The sequence below is a fragment of the Neomonachus schauinslandi genome, chromosome 9, assembly GCF_002201575.2.
Source record: "Neomonachus schauinslandi chromosome 9, ASM220157v2, whole genome shotgun sequence".
Taxonomy (NCBI): domain Eukaryota; kingdom Metazoa; phylum Chordata; class Mammalia; order Carnivora; family Phocidae; genus Neomonachus; species Neomonachus schauinslandi.
Window position 1 is genome coordinate 82338023 of NC_058411.1, and position 18573 is coordinate 82356595.

Here is an 18573-nt window from a genome sequence, read left to right on the forward strand (position 1 = left end):
GGTCAGGTTCTCTGGGAAGCCAACTCAAGAGGAAATTTAGAGTATAGTATGTTTATTCATTCAATCTAGACACCATTTACTCTTGGGGCGCCTGGGTGGCTTAGTCGGTTAAGCGTCTGCCTTCGGCTCAGGTAATGATCCCAGGGTCCTGGGATCGAGTCCCTCATCGAGTCCCGCATCGGGCTCTCTGCTCAGCGGGGAGTTTGCTTCTCCCTCTCCCTCTGCCCCACCCCCCCACCCCGCTTGTATGCACTTGTGTGCATGCTCTCTCTCTCAGATAAATAAAATCTTAAAAAAGACGCTGTTTACTCTCAATATGGACTAACTCCAGTACATGAATCATTAGAAGACTTGTTGAAGAAAGAGCAAAAGCAATAGATTTCACTCAAATAAAGAACATACCTTGGGGCGCCTGGGTGGCTCAGTCATTAAGCATCTGCCTTCGGCTCAGGTCATGATCTCAGGGTCCTGGGATCAAGCCCTGCATCGGGCTCCCTGCTCGGCGGGAAGCCTGCTTCTCCCTCTCCCACTCCCCCTGCTTGTATTCCCTCTCTCGCTGTGTCTCTCTTTGTCAAATGAATAAATAAAATCTTAGGGAAAAAAAAAAAAGAACATACCTTGGGCGCCTGGGTGGCTCAGACGGTTGAGTGTCTGCCTTCGGCTCAAGTCATGATCCCAGAGTCCTGGGATCGAGTCCCGCCTGCTTCTCCCTCTGCCAGCCACTCCCCCTTCTTTCTCTCTCTCTCTCTCTGTCAAATAAATAAATAAGATCTTAAAAAAAAAAATACCTTTTTTTTTGTTTTATTTATTTAAGTAACCTCTACACCCAACATGGGGCTCGAACTCAAGACCCCAAGATCAAGAGTTGCATGCTCTCCCAACTGAGCCAGCCAGATGCCCTAGGACCTATCTTTCTTAATTGCAGTCAAGTATACTGACAATATTATGGTCTCTTAACATGGAGCTTGAACTCACAACCCTGAGATCAAGAGTCAGAGGCTTAACCAACTGAGCCACCCAGGTGCCCCTATTATGTCTTTTTAAAAATTTTTTTAGAGAGCAAACATGCAAGAGTGGGCAAGAGGGGAGAGAAGGTGGGCAGAGGGAGAGGGAGAGAGAATCTTAAGCAGGCTCCACTTTCAGCATGGAGTCCAAAGCAGGGCTCTGTCTCACAACCTTGATATCATGACCTGAGCTGAAATCAATAGTCGACATGTAACCAACTGAGCCACCCAGGCACCCCTGGTCTTCTTCTATGAACACATTTAAAGAGGGTCCTTACAGAAAGGCACCAAACTTCAGGGTGGCTAGAAATAGGGAAACTAGCCTGGTCATTTTGAGTCATTCTGGCCATGGGAGAGAGGTCTAGGGGTTATATCTTAGGAACAATCTTTTGGAGTAAAAAGGTAATTGGGGGGCGCCTGGGTGGCTCAGTTGGTTAAGCCACTGCCTTCGGCTCAGGTCATGATCCTGGAGTCACAGGATCGAGTCCCGCATCGGGCTCCCTGCTCGGCAGGGAGTCTGCTTCTCCCTCTGACCCTCCCCCCTCTCATGCTCTCTCTCATTCTCTCTCTCAAATAAATAAATAAAATCTTAAAAAAAAAAATTTAAAAAAAAAAAAAAAAAAAGGTAATTGGGCCTTAGTTTTCTCTAAATCCTGAACGCCTTTTCAAGCTAACTTGCAGCAAATTGGACATCTAGGTATGTGTTTAGTTCCAGGGATTCCTTTAAGTCTGTTATTTTCTTTATTACTATTTTAAGGCATGCACATTTGTGATATTTTAACTTACTGGAGAAAATAAAATTTAGACAGTAAAGGAGAAAAGAAAAAGGGAGCCAGAGAGCAAAAACTCATCAGCTTGCCTGTGCCCAGTAATGTCCAGGGAAGACTGGGGTCTAACTCCCAATTTCACTACCAGAACAAAGAATTTATGACTCCCCAAAAGTTTTTAGAACATTTTCAAATTATTATTGTGAATGTTCCCTACCCTATATTCCAAATCCCACAAAGAAATCACTTCTGAAATTGCCCTTTATTTTTTAGAAGTAATTTCTATGCCCAACATGGGGCTCAAACTCATGACCCCAAAGTCAAGAGTCGTATGCTCTACGGACTGAGCTAGCCAGGTGCCCCTGAGGTTGCCCTTTCATTAACTTGACCTCAACAAGCAAAAAACTGAATTTATTTCCTTCATACACCAGTCTCCCAAACTTCCTTTACACTTGTGTTTCTTATCTGATGAAGGGCCCATTCACCACCAGCTTCCTAAGCCAGGATCTAAGCATCATTTGTGCTAGGGACCTCACCTTACCCCCTCTCCCAAATAATACTCATGTCCTGGGAATTCTACCTTCCAAATTATCCAGAATCCATCCACTTCTCTCCATTTGCACTGCCTCTTCATTAGTTTGGGGCACCATCATCTTTTGCCATAATGACACCAACAGCCTAAGTGGTCTCCTCACCCTTAGGCTCCCTCCCTTCTAATTCATTTGCCACACCGCACCCAGAGTGATCTTTTTAAAACATAAATCTAATAACGTCGTTCTTCGTTTAAAATCTTTGAATACTGAAGTTCAAACTTCTGAATATAGATTATTAGGCACTGAAGGATGTGGCCGCTTCATCCCTCCACACACCATATTCTCTGTTCCATAATGAACTTTCAGTTCCCCGAACCCAATTTTTTCAATTATCTACGGGCTTTTGCCCACGCGGTTCTCTGCTTGAAACACCCTTCCTTATACTCTTCTTTTGGGTAACTCGGATGCATCCTCCAGGTTCCAGGTCAGGTGTCACTTGCACAGCCCAAGTAGGTAGGCTTTATTCCGGACGGGTGCCCTCTGCGTGGTCCAGCCGACTTGTGTCTTCCAGGCGGGCAAGACCCTGACGGCGCCCTCGACACTCCATCAGTGTGGGCCAGTTGAAAAACTTGTCAGAGCAGACCCAGAGGCTTGCAGCGCCAGTTCACTACAGGTACGTAGCACACCAAGCTTTGGCCCCGCAGAGCAGACACACCCAAAGCTACCAGGGGCCCGCGCAGGGTACAAGACCGCTGTCCACTGTCCGGAACCCAACCCTGTACGGGGGCCCGCCTCCCACGCTGCGTCGGGGGTGGGGCAGGGCGGGGCACTGGGCGCCGGCGAACGGCGTGCGACGAGCGGGGGGCGGGGCCAGGGGCGGAGCGGAGCGCGCATGCGCGGTCGCCTTTGTGTGGGTCGAGCGGCGGCGGCGGCGGCGGCGGCAGTGGCGGTCCCACTGGCAGGCGGGCAAGAGGGGAGTCCGGGCGGCGTCCGGCGTGGGAGCCGGGGGACCACCATGGTAAAGAAGCGGAAAGGCCGCGTCGTGATCGACTCGGACACGGAGGACAGCGGCAGCGATGAGAACCTGGATCAGGTGAGGGCAGGCCGCGGAGGCGCGGGCCAGCGGAGCGGGAGGGCTGACTCCGGGCCATGGGAGCCTGGAGCCGGCCGGGCCCCGGGCCTCCCGGCCCGAGCTCCCGGCCCGCCCCGTGCCCTGACCTCCGCTGCCACCTCTTTCTTGTCCTCCCCGCAGCTCCCGGGCCCCTCGGAGTCCGGACGGGGCCTGGAGACGGAGCCCAGAGGACTTGGCGCCTTGGGCGGGGAGGCGGGGCAGGGACCAGGCTGGTGGGCCTCGGGCTCGGGGGACCAGAGGGGTCCGTGATCTGCCGAGATCAGATCGGAGCAGCGGGCTGCAGGCCTGGCGATCCGGGCCCAGAGAGATAGGAAGTATCATACGCCCGCCAACCCGGGAGGCTGGGAGATTTTGGAGGAGGTGCAAGGGTGAGTGTGGGGTGGTGGGGGCGGGGGGCGAGATGGTGCGGGCTCTGGAAGATGAAGTTTTTCAGACTAGAGGTGTGGACCTGGAGGAGAGACACCCTTAAACGTTCCGGGGAACCTATGCGGTGCTTGATGAGGAAGACTTAGGTGTGGGCACAAATCTATTTGGCAACTAGGGTCGTTTGTGGTTGAAAAGGGTTCCCGTTGAGATGTCAGACCAAAGAAAACTCCTGGGAGAAGGAAAGAGGGCAGAAGTGGATAAATATATAGGACGACTTGGAAGGACTATGACTTTGGCCTCTTGGCTCTTTTCATGCAGCATCCCAGAATTCTTTCTTACTTGAAGATTGTGCAGGAACCATTGAAAGTAACTTTTGGTCTCACTGTCTTGGGGTTGAACTGTTTTTGTGCTCTGGAAAATACTGTAGGGAGGAAGCTGTCCTTTACAACAGTGCTCTAGTGATACTAGAAGATTCAAAGACAGTTTCCCCTCATGTTTTGGGAACAAATGATACAAAGAATATGCAAGAGGTAGTAGCTTTATAAGTTAAGTAGAGGGAGTACTGAACTTAGAATCTGAAATTTTGAGTTCTAGGCTGGCTGTGCTGTTTTCTAGCTATGTATCTTTTGTCTGTAACTGTAAAATCTAGATACATTAGCCTTTAGTAGCAAATTGGGCTATTATAAGGATCAAGTATTTTTAAGAATTAATATTGGTACAAGCACTTGCAAACTAAGGCTTTTGTATCAATGGCTTCTTGGGGATTCTTTGTATTAGGCCACAAGTCTCAGGACTAAAGTATTAGGGCATAAAAGAGGTGGACTTTAAGAAGGAGGGACTGGAAATGTGTTGAAGAAAAGAGGCCTGTTTTGAAAATGGTGGTATGGAGGTGGGAAAGTCGTGGGGCTTCATCAAAGGGAGAAAACCTTGTTTGGGGATAGGAATTGAAAGGTAAATTGAAAATGTTCTCACTGAAAGGCTCCTGAAATTTACAAAAATATAAAAAATATATTCTTGGCTGGAAAAATTTGTTCGATAATTTTAGACTGGTACTTAAGAGGATTAGAACTTTTTTTTTATCTAGAAATGTGGGTATTTCCAATAAAAACATCAGCTACCATTTACATAGTGCTTGAGGTGAACTAGTCACTCAATTAAGTACTTTATCTACATTGTCAAGTTTTCAAATTATGGTGAACTTGGTATCATTTTCTCCATTTTACATATGAGGAAGATGGAGATTGAAGAAGTAACATACCTAAATTCACACAACTTGTTAGTGGTACAGTGGAATTTGAACTCCAAATCTGCACGATAGTAAGGCACATATTCTTCACTATACCAACTTAATCTGTTAGTCTTTTAATTTTTCATAGTGCAAATTGAGAATGTGTTTCATGGTCATTTTCCACATTGCTAGAATTCATGTTTGTAAAGTACATTGAATAGTTTGGAGGAAATTGTTACATCAATTAAAAAGATTATTTGGGAGCTTCTTTGGTAAAGCACTCTAAGACATCTGTTCTGATGATGAATGAACTAAGCTGCAAATTACTCTGTCTGTAATGATTTTCCACAGAATTCTAACAAATGAAATGAGTTCAGAGCTTCCTTTTGTGGTAAAGAGGTTTTACCTGATCCACAAAGAGCTCTTCCAAAGTGGACACTGGAAGGGATTGCAACTTTAAACCCAGCTCTATCTATCTATAAAAAGAAATTAGCATAAAATTTGTAAGTAATACTTAACACAATTTAACAGCAATTTCAACTTTCTCCTCTTCAACCACTGTCATTGGCATTCTTTTATCAGATGGGAACCAGATCAAAATTCCCTTTCCCAGCACATCCTAACAGAGGCACCTGTGCCTTCTGTCTGTCTAGCTGTTCAGTGCTGCACCAGGCTCTCAGAGGAATCAAAAACAAAGATCTCTGCCCTCTAGAAGTTTTCACCAGAGACCGTTAGCAAAAGTTCAAAGTCAGGCCGGTTTGGGGGTCTTTGGAATCCTCAGAACAAAATTAATGCATCTGGGCCTTTCTAACCAAGATGCCTTGGGCTGCTCCATCTAGTTCTGGGTCTTCAGTGGGGGTATAACATCATATTTGCTGTCTAGTGTAAGGTCCTTGTGGAAAAGACAAAACCGTAACAAACCTCTGAGTGTCTAGTGTAAGAGTAAAGCAGTTAGAAAGGAGGTCCTTTGTTCTCAGATTTTCCAGATGGGAATAGAAGTCATTATGTCAGAAATATTATTTCCAACTTAGTCCTTGCTGAAAGTGAGGCAGGTGAGCCTACTATGCTGATTCTTCCTGGTGGTGGGAGGAGGACCACCTGTGTCAGAAGCTGCCTGGGTTGCTTATTTAAAATGTACTTTGCAGGGGCTCCCATCCCAGACCTACTGAATCAGACCCTCAGGGGATAGAGCCCTGGACTCTGCATTTTTACCAGGTACAACCCAGGTACTCATTTATTTTAATGATTGAGACCACTGTCTGTGTGCAAGTTAATCTTTTTGGTAAGACACTCTAAGTAGTTTGGGAGAGAAATAGCCTCCTGTCCCGGCTATAGTGTGTGCATAACTGAAGAAACTTGACGGAGATGTTTGAGGTAGCAAAGCTGTTGGCTTTTAAATCTCTGAAGCTATTTGAATTGTTGGGATGCTTTTTATTGAAGCCTGTTTCCTTTTTTTCCTTTCTTCATGATGGGAAGAGAGGTGTGTAGGAACTGAATCAGAGTAGTTTAAAATTGGTTTAGCTTTGAAAGGTTTTAAAAACTCAGACCTTTGAGGGGCGCCTGGGTGGCTCAGTCGTTAAGCGTTTGCCTTCGGCTCAGGTCATGGTCCCAGGGTCCTGGGATCTAGCCCCATGTTGGGCTCCCTGCTCCGCGGGAAGCCTGCTTCTCCGTCTCCCACTCCCCCTGCTTGTGTTCCCTCTCTCGCTGTGTCTCTCTCTGTTAAATAAATAAATAAAATCTTTAAAAAAAAACAAAACCCAGACCTTTGAGAATTTGAAGGATTTCTTTTAACATGTGACCTGATAGTGACCTTATTTTTTATGTTGGGCACACCCTTTCTTCAACATTTTTTTAAGGATTTATTTATTTTAGAGAGAGTGCGAGCTAGTGAGCACATATGAGTGGGAGGGGTAGTGGGAGAGAGAATCTCAAGCAAGACTGCACTCAGCACAGAGCTGGATGTGGGGCTCTATCTCACAACCCTGAGATCACAACCTGAGCCGAAACCAAGAATCAGATGCTTAACTGACTGCGGCCCCCCCCCTCAACACAGACGCCCTATTTTGAACATTTTTAAAATTGCAAATTCTGAAGATACTTGCTTTTGGCACCTCTTGGAAAAGAGTTTGAGGCAAACGTAGGTTGGTTGGTTGGTTTGTTTGTTTCCCCATCATGTACTTCCATGGAAATAATGTATGTCACTCGTTATGGAATAATATTTATGCAATGGGTCTTATAAAATGAAAAGCATCCAAGATAATAAAGGAATAGAGTTCTCTATTCAGATTAATACAACTCAGTATTTATAAAAACTATACCCTGCCTTTCTCAAGAAAAAAAAAATTGAGCTACTTGCATACTGGAATGCTTTATTTCATAATTTCCTCTCATTTAAAATGGTGGTGTTGTCATGTCCTCTTTTTCTCTGCTTATGATACTTGAAGTAGCAATAATTATATTTGTCTTTGAAAGAACAGACCCCTAAGTATTTTCTAGGAGTTATTTTTAGATATTATATGTAAAAAAATGACATTGTTATAAAGTATCCTTCCATAAACCTTCCCCATAAAAGTTGGGAAATTTATTTAAAAAAAAGATTTTATTTATTTGAGAGAGTGAGTGAGTGAGAGCACAAGCTGGGGGAGAGAGAGAGGGAGGAGCAGACTCCTCGCTGAGCAGGGAGCCCAACACAGGACTTGATCCCAGGACTCTGAGATCATGACCTGAGCTGAAGGCAAATGCTTAACTGAGCCACCCAGGCACCAGAGTTGGAAAGTTTAAAAGTTGTGCTGCTTTTTATAGTCTTTTTTATATTTCATAGAAGTCTAGGATGAAAAACTTGTGAGAAGTGTCAGTGTTAACTTGTGAAGTTTTTAATTTGTGTCATAATGTTGCATCCAGCTTGATGTAACTCATTTGCTAATTTCACTCACCTTTTCTGTGCAGGGAAGATTGAGTCCCCCTGGGAGCTTTAGCAGAGAGGCTTTTAGGAAAAATTCAACACCAGATCTATTGGTGTACTTATTGCTCCCTTCCTAGACTGTAAGTTCCCCAAGGGCAGAGATTGTTTATCTTTCAACAAATGTGTTAGACAGTGTTAGGCACTGAGACTATTGGGTGAACAAAATGGAAGCAGTTTCCACTTTCAAGATTAGAGGAGACAGGAGGGGGTTTGAGTGTGGGGCAGGCATTGCCCAGAGAGTCATTTCCTCACAGTTTCACTAGAGGCTGTGAGGGAAGAGCAAGGATACTGTGAGATTGTGACAAGTGGCCCTAGACTACCCTGGAGGGAGTAACACTTAAACGGACTTGGAATATGTGTTAAGGAAAAGATTAGGAGACTGAAGAGTACAGAGACGTGTTGAGTGTTCATGGTTGAGGGACCAGCAGCATTGCTCAAAAGCATTGGGGCAGGAAGGACCTAGCACCCTAATGAAACTGAAAGAAACACACAGTGACTGGAATATAACAAGTTGGAGAGAGAAGGTACAAAGGAAGCTGCAGTAGTCCCTGTTTGGACCCTTTGAAGATGGAAAAGTCAGTTTAGTGAATCGCAACCAGCATTAAAAATGAAAATGAAATTGAACCAAATAGAAAACATCAGGGGTGCCTGGCTGGCTCAGTCGGTAGAGCATGTGACTTTTGATCTTGGGGTTGTAAGTTTGAGCCCCATGTTGGGTGTAGTGATTACTTTAAAAAAATCTTTAAAAAGAAAGAAAACATTATGTGTCAGACTTAGTAAAAAGGAGTATTGTTTTCTGTAACCTGTATTTTGCGTATATACATATACATGTATACTGGCTTATGAGTTAGAATTGATCTTACTGTGGGCTGGGGTTAAAAAGAAGTTTTAAAGTTATTGGTAGGGCCATGTTGGCAATGTTAAGGGACTTTGAACTTGATTCTGAGGGTAATGAGAAACCACTGAAGGATTTTAAGCTTGAAGAGGTGTTCACATTTGTTTTTTAAAAAGTTTGCTTAGGGGACGCCTGGGTGGCTCAGTCGGTTAAGCGTCTGCCTTCGGCTCAGGTCATGATCTCAGGGTCCAGGGATCGAGCTCCACATCAGGCTCCCTGCTCAGCTCTCCCTCTCCCTCTCCCTCTGCTGCTCCCCCTGCTTGTGCACTCTCTCTCTCAAAAAAAAAAAAGTTTGCTTAGGCTATTACATGGAGAGTAATCTGGAGAAGGGACATCAGTTAGGTGGCAGAGAGAGGAGTCCAGGTGAGAGATGGTGGAAAGCATAAGTTCCACTAGAATGGAAGCTCCAGGAAGGCAAGGCTGTTTGTTCACTGTAGTATCCCTGCACCCTAGGGGATGGTATGCAGCAGGTACCCCGTCAATGTTTGCTGAATGAATGCCTGACTTGGACTGGTATGGTACTCACAGAGACAACAAAAGTAGATTTGATTGGACAGAATATTCAGGATAAAGAGAGGACTTGATGATTGATTAGATGTTGGGGGTGAGGAAGAGGAAGTCCTGGCATGAGATGGGGAACGCAGAGGAAGATCAGATTTAAAGGTGAAGAGTTTAAAGTTGTCCGTGAGAGATCTCAGTGATGACGTCAAGTAGGTAGTTGAAAATAATGCCTGCCTGGGGCACGTGGGTGGCTCAGTTGGTTGAGCATCGACTCTTGGCTTCAGCTTAGGTCATGGTCTCAGGGTCCTGAGATCCAGCCCTACATTGGGCTCTGCACTCAGTGCGGAGTCCGCTTGTCCCTGTCCCTCTGCTCTTCCCCCTGCTCACTTGCACGCTCTCTCTCTTTCTCTCTCTGGAATAAATAAATAAAATCGTTAAAAAAAAAGAGAGAGAAAAAATAATGCCTGACACGGAGTAAGCACTTAATCTTGTTGAATATGCAAATGCTACTTGGCATATCCATGGTGGAAAGTTTTCTGACTTTTCTGGTTACAGCAGGATTACTCAGAGATAAGAGCGTCAGTTTGGAAGTTCTTACTTCAGCCCCTCTACTGTAATACTGATAACCCTTCTTTAAAGTGTAGAAGAAATGTATATTAGTTAGTGTATTAGAAAAGGAAACCAAGTAAAAACAAGTAACAGTAGTAGAATTTTTAAAAATTTTCTGTACCTTTTGTTTTGAATGGGTTGAAAATGATTTTGTCAATTTTGTAACATTGTGGGCATTTTTACAACTCAGTATTTTATCTACAATTATAATTACTTGGCTGGAAATTTGAAGGGGAAGTTGCCACATTTAGTGCCAATCATCTGAAATATAAAGGATTTTATACTGTCACTTTGGAATTAACTCAGAAAGGTTTTTGTATGTATGTTCATTGTTTGGATTTATTTTCTTTCAATAAAAATAGTAGGGGGACACCTGGGTGGCTCAGTCAGTTAAGCATCCAATTCTTTTTTTTTTTTTTTAAGATTTTATTTATTTATTTGCCAGAGAGAGAGAGCATGTGAGAGCACAAGCAGGGGGAGCAGCAGAGGGAGAGTTAAGAAGCAGGCTCCCCCCTGAGCATGGAGCTTGATTCAGGACTCGATCCCAGGACCCTGGGATCATGACCTGAGCTGAAGGCAGATGCTTAACCGATTGAGCCACCCAGGCATCCTGAAGCATCCGACTCTTAATTTCAGCTCAGGTCATGATCTCAGGGTACTGGGACTGAGCCCCACATCAGGCTCCACACTCAGCAGGGAGTTGCTTTTCTACCTCTCTCTCCCTCTGCCCCTCCTCCCACTTGGGCACACATGTGTGCGTGCTGTGTCTCTCTCTCTCAAATAAATAAATAAATCTTTCCTAAAACATTAAAAAATAAAAATAGTAGATGCTTGTTGAAACAGTTCCAGCAAAACAAATACCTCTCTGCCCCAAAAACTTACATACACCCAATGGCTCCATTCCTTACTCTTGAAAGGTAGCCAAGTGTCCATCATTGGAATCCTGTTCCTCTACCTATAGTTTTGATATGAAAGAAAGAATAGGAATTAACATCTCAAATCTGTTTCTTTTCTTTTCTAGAGGGGGAGGGAGGAAAGGAAAGGGAGAGAAAGAAAGAGAGATGGGGAAGGGCAGAGGGAGAGGGAGAATCTTAAGCAGGCCCCATGCCCAGTGTGGAGCCCCACACGGGGCTCAGTCTCACAACCCTAAGATCATGACCTGAGCCCAAATCAAGAGTCAGACACTTAACTGACTGAGCCATCCAGGTACCCCAACATATCAAATTTAAACCTATGTGAATTACTACTCTTTCCTCATTATCTCTCTAGTTCTCCCTCTTCTCTTTGTCCCTGTGACTACTTCCCACGTCCAGGTCACCATCCACTCTGATGACATTGCTGAGGTTTCCTTCTGACTCCTTCCTGCACGTCCACTCTAGCCCCTCTGGTCTGTTCCTCTGTCAGTCAGAGTGCTCTTTAAAAAAATCCTCTGGGGATGGTTACTCCACCTAAAACCATTTGATGCCTTCGCATTGCCTTCAAATAAGAATGCTTGCTCCTGGTCTTGCTTTATAAACCCTGGAATGAACTCGTTTCTTCTTACCTCTAACCAACCTTACTCTTTTCTCCCCCTTGCCTGCTAAGCTCCAGTCACGGTTCTTCTTCAGTTCTTTTTTTTTTTTCCCAGTTCTTCTTCAGTTCTTTGACCAAGCCAAGCTCTTGCCAGTTCAGGCCCTTAGCTATTCCATCTGGAGATTTCTGTCCAGAAAACTGCACCTCTCTTTCCTCCTGAGTTTCTAGTCTCAGCCTAAATGCCGTTGTCTCCGAGAAGCCCCCACAGATCACCCTATCACAGATCTATTCCCCATTCACTTGATTTACTTCCTTCTTAGCACTTATCAGGAGATACAATGAGTTGTTTCTGTTTATTGTCTCTCCCTCACTCAGTTTTAAATTCCATGAGGTCAAGGACTACGTATCCTTTTTTCATGACTGTCTACCCAGGGCTCGGTGGTACATGATAGGTGCTGGTAGTAGGGTGACCATCTGTCCTGGTTTGCCTGGAACTGAGGACTTTCCTAGAATTCAGGACTTTCAGCGCTAAAACCAGGACAGTCCTGAGCAAACCAAGATGTTTGGTCACGCTAGCTGGTAGTAATTATTTACAGTACTTATATTTGTGGAATGAATAAGGGAAAAAGACCTCAGCATGCTAATTAGCCATAGAAACCCCTAGGGCCTACCCATATGGGCTTTTAGTCTCATTTCTAGGGTCTAGAATATGTATCCTACTTTCATGTGATCATGGAGGTTTGATTAAAGAGATGAGATTTAATTTCCTTTAAGTGAGAGGGAGCTAAGTTGCTTTATTACCAATTGATCCTGACATGACATCACAAAATGTATACTGTGAAGGGGGGGAGGATTAAATCCTAAGGTTTATGAGTCTTCACGTGTTGATGGGATTAGAATTCTAATCTTAACCAGAAAAATGCTATTTTAACAATCATTACGTAAGTGCAGTTAGATTTGCTTTATTTTAGGGTCTGAGTTTTGGCAGTCCAGTTTAATGTTAAATAAGGCTTTTAAGCAATGTTAATGAAACTGCTCTAGAAGCCAGTTGTGTCCTACACAGCCATACCTGTAGTATGTTGGGCACTGGCCTTGATTTAACCAGATCTTTAGTTCAGCTTAAATTTGATATACCATGCTGTCACCCCCGACTGCCATTCCCTTAGACAAATACCAAGATAAGTAGGGAAGGTTTTCACTGGATGAGATGAAATACGGGGACAGTAGTGAGAGAGAACCACTGGACACACAGAATCGTCTCAACCAGCATGGTACAGTTGAATCCAGCTGTTAGGAGAGAGCTGCAGATGGACCTACACCCTGTGCATGAATTAGTTTTAGATTGGCTTTTTCAAGTCCAGGTGTTGGATCAGTCACCACTACAAGTAGTAAATCTGATGGTCTCTTCACCTGTGCATGTTGGAAAGACCTTTCTGTTGCACCTTGGTCTGTTTAGCTGTACTTTTGAGCCCTCAGTAGACTAGGGGACTTAACTATAAAGAGTAACCTTGTCACGCATTCCCCCAGTAACTTCCTGTACAAATCTTAACTTGTGGAAAGGGTATATATCACACTATTAAGAAGGTCTTTGCTGTCACCATACTATTGTTAATATGGTATTTATGTCATAGGAGAAGAGGGACTGTGTCTGTCAGATGCAGTTGTTGATAAAGGAGAGCCATTGTTAGGTTTTTAGTATAGAGTGGAACTTTAGCAGGAAGGCAGTTTTAACATTTTAACACTTCAGGGCGCCTGGGTGGCTCAGTTGGTTAAGCGACTGCCTTCGGCTCAGGTCATGATCCTGGAGTCCCTGGATCGAGTCCCGCATCGGGCTCCCTGCTCGGCGGGGAGCCTGCTTCTGCCTCTGACTCTCCCCACTCTCATGTGCTCTCTCTCTCTCATTCTCTGTCTCAAATAAATAAAATCTTTAAAAAAAAAAAAAAACAAAAAACATTTTAACACTTCAGTTATAGTAACTTTTAATGAATGTCTACTAATAATAGTGATGTTTCAGGGTAGGATTTGATTGATAGTTATCTAAACCCCTGTTATAATGAGTTGGTATTAAAACAGATTTCTAGTGCATTTGTGGACCTCAAAGGGTCAGGAAAGAGATTACTTGCCAGAAATCTTTCTAAATTTTATAAAATTCGCATTAAGGTAATGTGGGGAAAAAGATAATAGTAAAGGCTGTATGCCAGTTACCAGGTAACCCAGCAGTCCCACTTCTAGGTATTTACCCAAGTGAAATAAAAACTTACATTTAGGGGTACCTGGGTGGCTCAGTCAGTTAAGCATCTGACTCGATTTTGGCTCAGGTCATGATCTCAGGGTCCTGGGATCAAGCCTGACATTGGGCTCCACACTTAGCAGGGATGAGGATTTTCTCTCCTTCTCCCTCTGGCCACCCCCCTCCCACTCGCGCTATCTCGCCCACATGCACTCTCTCTCAAATCTTTTTTTTTTTTAAGATTTTTAAAAAATTTATTTGGGAGAGAGAGCCACGAGCAGCAGGGAGGGGCAGAGAGAGAGGGAAAGGGTGAAGCAGACTCCCCCCTGAGCGCCTGGGTGGCTCAGTTGGTTAAGCGACTGCCTTCGGCTCAGGTCATGATCCCAGGGTCCTGGGATCGAGCCCCGCATCGGGTTCCCTGCTCGGCGGGAAGCCTGCTTCTCCCTCTTCCACTCCCCCTGCTTGTGTTCTCTCTCTCGCTGTGTGTGTCTCTCTCTCTGTCAATTAAATAAATAAATAAAATCCTTAAAAAAAAAAAGACTCCCCCCTGAGCAGGAGGCTTGATGCGGGCTCGATCCCAGGATCTGGAGATCATGACCTGAGCTGAAATCAAGAGTCAGATGCTTAACCAACTGAGTCACCCAGGCGCCCCTAAAATAAATCTTAAAAAAAAAAAAAAAATCTTACATGTACACAAAAACCTGTGTATGAACATGTAATTGCCTCCAGATGGAAACAACCCAAATGTTTTTCAAGTGGTAAAGTGTGGTACATCCACACAATGGAATACTACTTAACAATAAAAAGGAACAAACTACCAATATGTGCCGCAGCATGGATGAATCTCAAATGCATTATGCTAAAAAGCCAGACTCAAAATGCTGCATACTATACGGTTCTATTTATGTGATATTCTACAACAGATCTATGGTTGTTGGAGGATGGAGGGAGGGATATAAAGAGCACTAACTTCCTGAAAAGGCTAAAGATCATAAGAACACTCTACTTTTTTTTATACCAAGACAGTAACTCCTCTTGATCAAATGCAAATTACAGCAATATTTGTGGGGATGATAGAACTGTCCTATATCTTGATTGTGGGAATAGTTAAACTGTATGTATTTGTCGAATTCTTAGAATTTATGCATAAGAAAGGATAAAATGTACTATATGTAAGTTACACCTTGGGTTTTTTTCCTTCAATTTTATTTTTAATTTTATTTATTTTTAATTAATTAATTTATTTATTTATTTATTTTAAAGATTTTATTTATTTATTTGAGAGAGAGAATGAGACAGAGAGAGAGAGCACGAGATGGGGGAGGGTCAGAGGGAGAAGCAGGCTCCCCGCCGAGCAGGTAGCCCGATGTGGGACTCGATCCCGGGACTCCAGGATCATGACCTGAGCCAAAGGCAGTCGCTTAACCAACTGAGCCACCCAGGCGCCCTATTTTTATTTTTTAATCAGAGAGAGAGAGCAAGCGAGGGAGCACAAGCAGGGGGCGTGGCAGGCAGAGGGAAAAGCAGGCTCCCTGCTGAGCAAGGAGCCCGATGCGGGACTTGATCCCAGGACCTTAGGATCATGACCTGAGCCGAAGGCAGCCACTTAACCAGCTGAGCCACCCAGGCATCCTCATTTATTTTTTAAAGATTTCATATATCAGCGAGAGAGAGAGTGTGCACGCACCTGAGTGGAGGGAGGGGCAAAGGGAGAAGGACAAGCAAACTTTCCACTGAGCACAGAGCCTATTGCAGGGCTCAAGCCCTGGACCCAAGATCATAATCTCAGCTGAAGCCAGATGCATAACTGACTGAGCCACCCAGGTGCCCCTGTTTTTGTTTTTGTTTTTTAAGATTTTATTTTTAAGTAATCTCTATACCCAATGGGGGGCTCATACGCACAACCCCAAGATCAAGAGGCATGCTCCACCAACTAAGCCAGCCAGGTGCCCCCTCAGGTTTTTAAAAGACAGTAAACACACATACTTACTGCTGTAATTTGCATTGGTCAATAGGAGTTTCTATTTTGGAATGAAAAAGTAGTGTTCTTATGATCTTCGGCCTTTTCAGGAAGTTGGTGTGGTACCTCTCTTCAATGAAATGAGAAGAGTAACATTTCATGACTACTTATGAAGGAAGAGAGCGGGTCAGCTGTTAATCTGAGAAGGTCATTTTCTCATTCTGGCCAGGGGAGTATACACCTAAAATAGAAAGAGACTGGAAGAAGAAAACAGATACTTTGTAGCAAGTCTATTATTTTAAAATCCATCTTGGCACTTGACTTATAATTGTATAGCACCATCATCATCAAGAAATAATACTACTAGTATTTATTAGTTGTATTTTTGTCTTTTTTGGCAGAAGGGAAAAATGTTTTAGACTGGTAAACCATGACTGAATTACGAGGTAGGGTATGCCTGCCCTGGTTTGAATTCTGGCTCTATCATGTACTAGCTGTGTTACCCTGAGTAAGTTTCTAACCTTTCCTGCTGCTTAGTTTCTTTATCTTCAAATGGGGATGAAGACAGTACTTACCTTCAGGTTGTCCTGAAGATTAAATGTTAGATACTTAGAAAAGTACTTGGTGCCTAGTAAGTACAGTATAATTTTGGACTGGTGCTGATACTATAGAAGGTAAGAACCAGAGAAGTTTCCTTTTGTTGCATGTTTGAGTGACTGGACTGAGTTGGTGAGAAGTAACAGGAGAGAGGAACCATGTGAAAGCAAATTCTGGTTCTAGCCATGACACTTACTGGCACATCCCTCCCCCTGTAATCTGTCATAAATCACCAGGACAAAGCAGAGGTGGTGAATGGGAACATTTGGGTTGTCAAATTAGGATACTGATGTAGATGCCAGAACACTTACTGCTTGTTGTCAGGCTCTGGATTAACACCAAAAATATACTTATTTTACCCCCTGGTTCAAGCATTCAAAATAAAAGATGATCTTAGAAGGGCGCCTGGGTGGCTCAGTTGGTTAAGCATCTGACTCTTGATCTCAGCTCGGGTCTTGATCTCAGGGTCAGGAGTTCAAGCCCCGCTCTGGGCTCCTTGTTGGGTGTGGAGCCCACTGAAAAAAAAATTATCTTAGAAACTTGTAGTTTGTCAGCTTATTCAGAACAATCCCACAAACCCAGTTTTTCCATGACTACAATAAGAGGATGCTTGGAGTATTAGTTAGCTATACCAGTTAGAACAGTGAGCAGATTACCTTTGAAAATATGGTTCTCATATCAATTCCTAAGAATCAGTACTTGTGTAGCTTATAGAGGAAATGGTGACAGTTTGGGAGTAACCTCCAGTTCAGTTTTCTAGTCATTTTTGCATTTCAGACATATATTTCCCATTAAGAAGAGAGGGACAGATTTTGTCTTTAGTGCTTAGGAATACTGGCAGTCAGTCTTTTCGTGTGATAAAAGTTCCCATGATGACAACTTTGAATTGAAAGCACAAAGAGATGGAAGAGACCTAGGGAAGGTGGGCATTTGGCTATTCTTGAATGTTTTTTCTCTGTTGAACCAAACTCATGTGTCTACTTCTGCCCTGTTAGGAGCTCTTGTCTCTGGCAAAGCGGAAGCGAAGTGACTCTGAGGAGAAGGAGCCACCTGTGAGTCAGCCTGCAGCCTCCTCAGACTCTGAGACATCCAACAGTGATGACGAGGTGGGTGTGGAGGGGCTCGGCCCCAGGGACTGCGTGGTATTTGAGGGCCCTGAGGTGGTGACTCCTGACAGCCTCTTTTCCTTAAACGGAGACCATACTGCCTAAGATCTACCAGAACTTCTTAGGGAAAGAAAATTGTGTAAGGAAAGCTCTCGAATTGTCATGTGTCCTTGTGCTGTCAGTTACCTAGTGGGCCCCTCTGCAGGGCACTTGCGGTCATCGTTTAGTGGCTTGTTTCCAGCCCTGTTGCAAAAGAAGAGGCACAACCTGTTAGTCTTCATCTCTTTATTTTATCTATTTCTTGTCATTGTTTTCATTCCACTCTCATGTTAGAAAAGAAATTCTGGGGGCTCCTGGGTGGCTCAGTCAGTTAAGCATCGGACTCTTGATTTCAGCTCAGGTCATGATCTCAGGGCTGTGAGATCGAGCCCACTGTTGGGCTCTGTGCTCAGCAAGGGGTCTGCATGAAGATTCTCTCCCTCTGCCCCTCCCCCCACTCATGTGCAAGTACTCTCTCAAATAAATAAAGAAATCTTAAAAATAAAAGAGAGAGGGCACCTGGGTGGCTCAGTCGTTAAGCGTCTGCCTTCTGCTCAGGTCATGATCCCAGGGTCCTGGGATCAAGCCCCACATGGGGCTCCCTGCTCCGTGGGAAGCCTGCTTCTCCCTCCCACTCCCCCTGCTTGTGTTCCCTCTCTCGCTGTGTCACTCTCTGTCAAATAAATAAATAAAATCTTAAAAAAAGAGAGAGAATGCCATATGTTCAGGTGCCTGGCTGACTCAGTCAGTGGAGCATGCAACTCTTGATCTTAGGGTCCTGAGTTGAAGCCCCCCCCCCCACATTGGGTATGGCTTAAAAAATAAATAAAATATTTAAAAAAAAAATAATAATGCCGTGTGTTAGTGGGAAATACTTTAGCAAGGCAAGAGGCTTTCTTTGGATAGATTGAATCAACAGCCTCAGGGTGATGGTAATTTTTTTTTTTAATTAAAGGTTTTTATTTATTTATTTGACAGAGAGAGACAGCGAGAGAGGGAACACAAGCAGGGGGAGTGAGAGAGGGAGAAGCAGGCTTCCGGTGAGCAGGGAGCCTGATATGGGGCTCGATCCCAGAACCCTGGGATCACGACCTGAGCCGAAGGCAGACGTTTAACGACTGAGCCACCCAGG

The 18573-nt window shown here is 44.2% G+C and overlaps 1 protein-coding gene across 1 annotated transcript in view; it reads left to right on the forward strand.

Moving 5' to 3' along the window:
- Positions 1-3196: 3196 nt before the first annotated feature.
- RTF1 (RTF1 homolog, Paf1/RNA polymerase II complex component) overlaps positions 3197-18573 on the forward strand; it is a 53866-nt gene continuing 38489 nt past the window's right edge. The window contains exons 1-2 of the mRNA XM_021695619.2: positions 3197-3397; positions 17292-17402. Coding sequence (XP_021551294.1) covers positions 3197-3397; positions 17292-17402 — 312 coding nt within the window. The remainder of the gene's footprint in view (positions 3398-17291; positions 17403-18573) is intronic.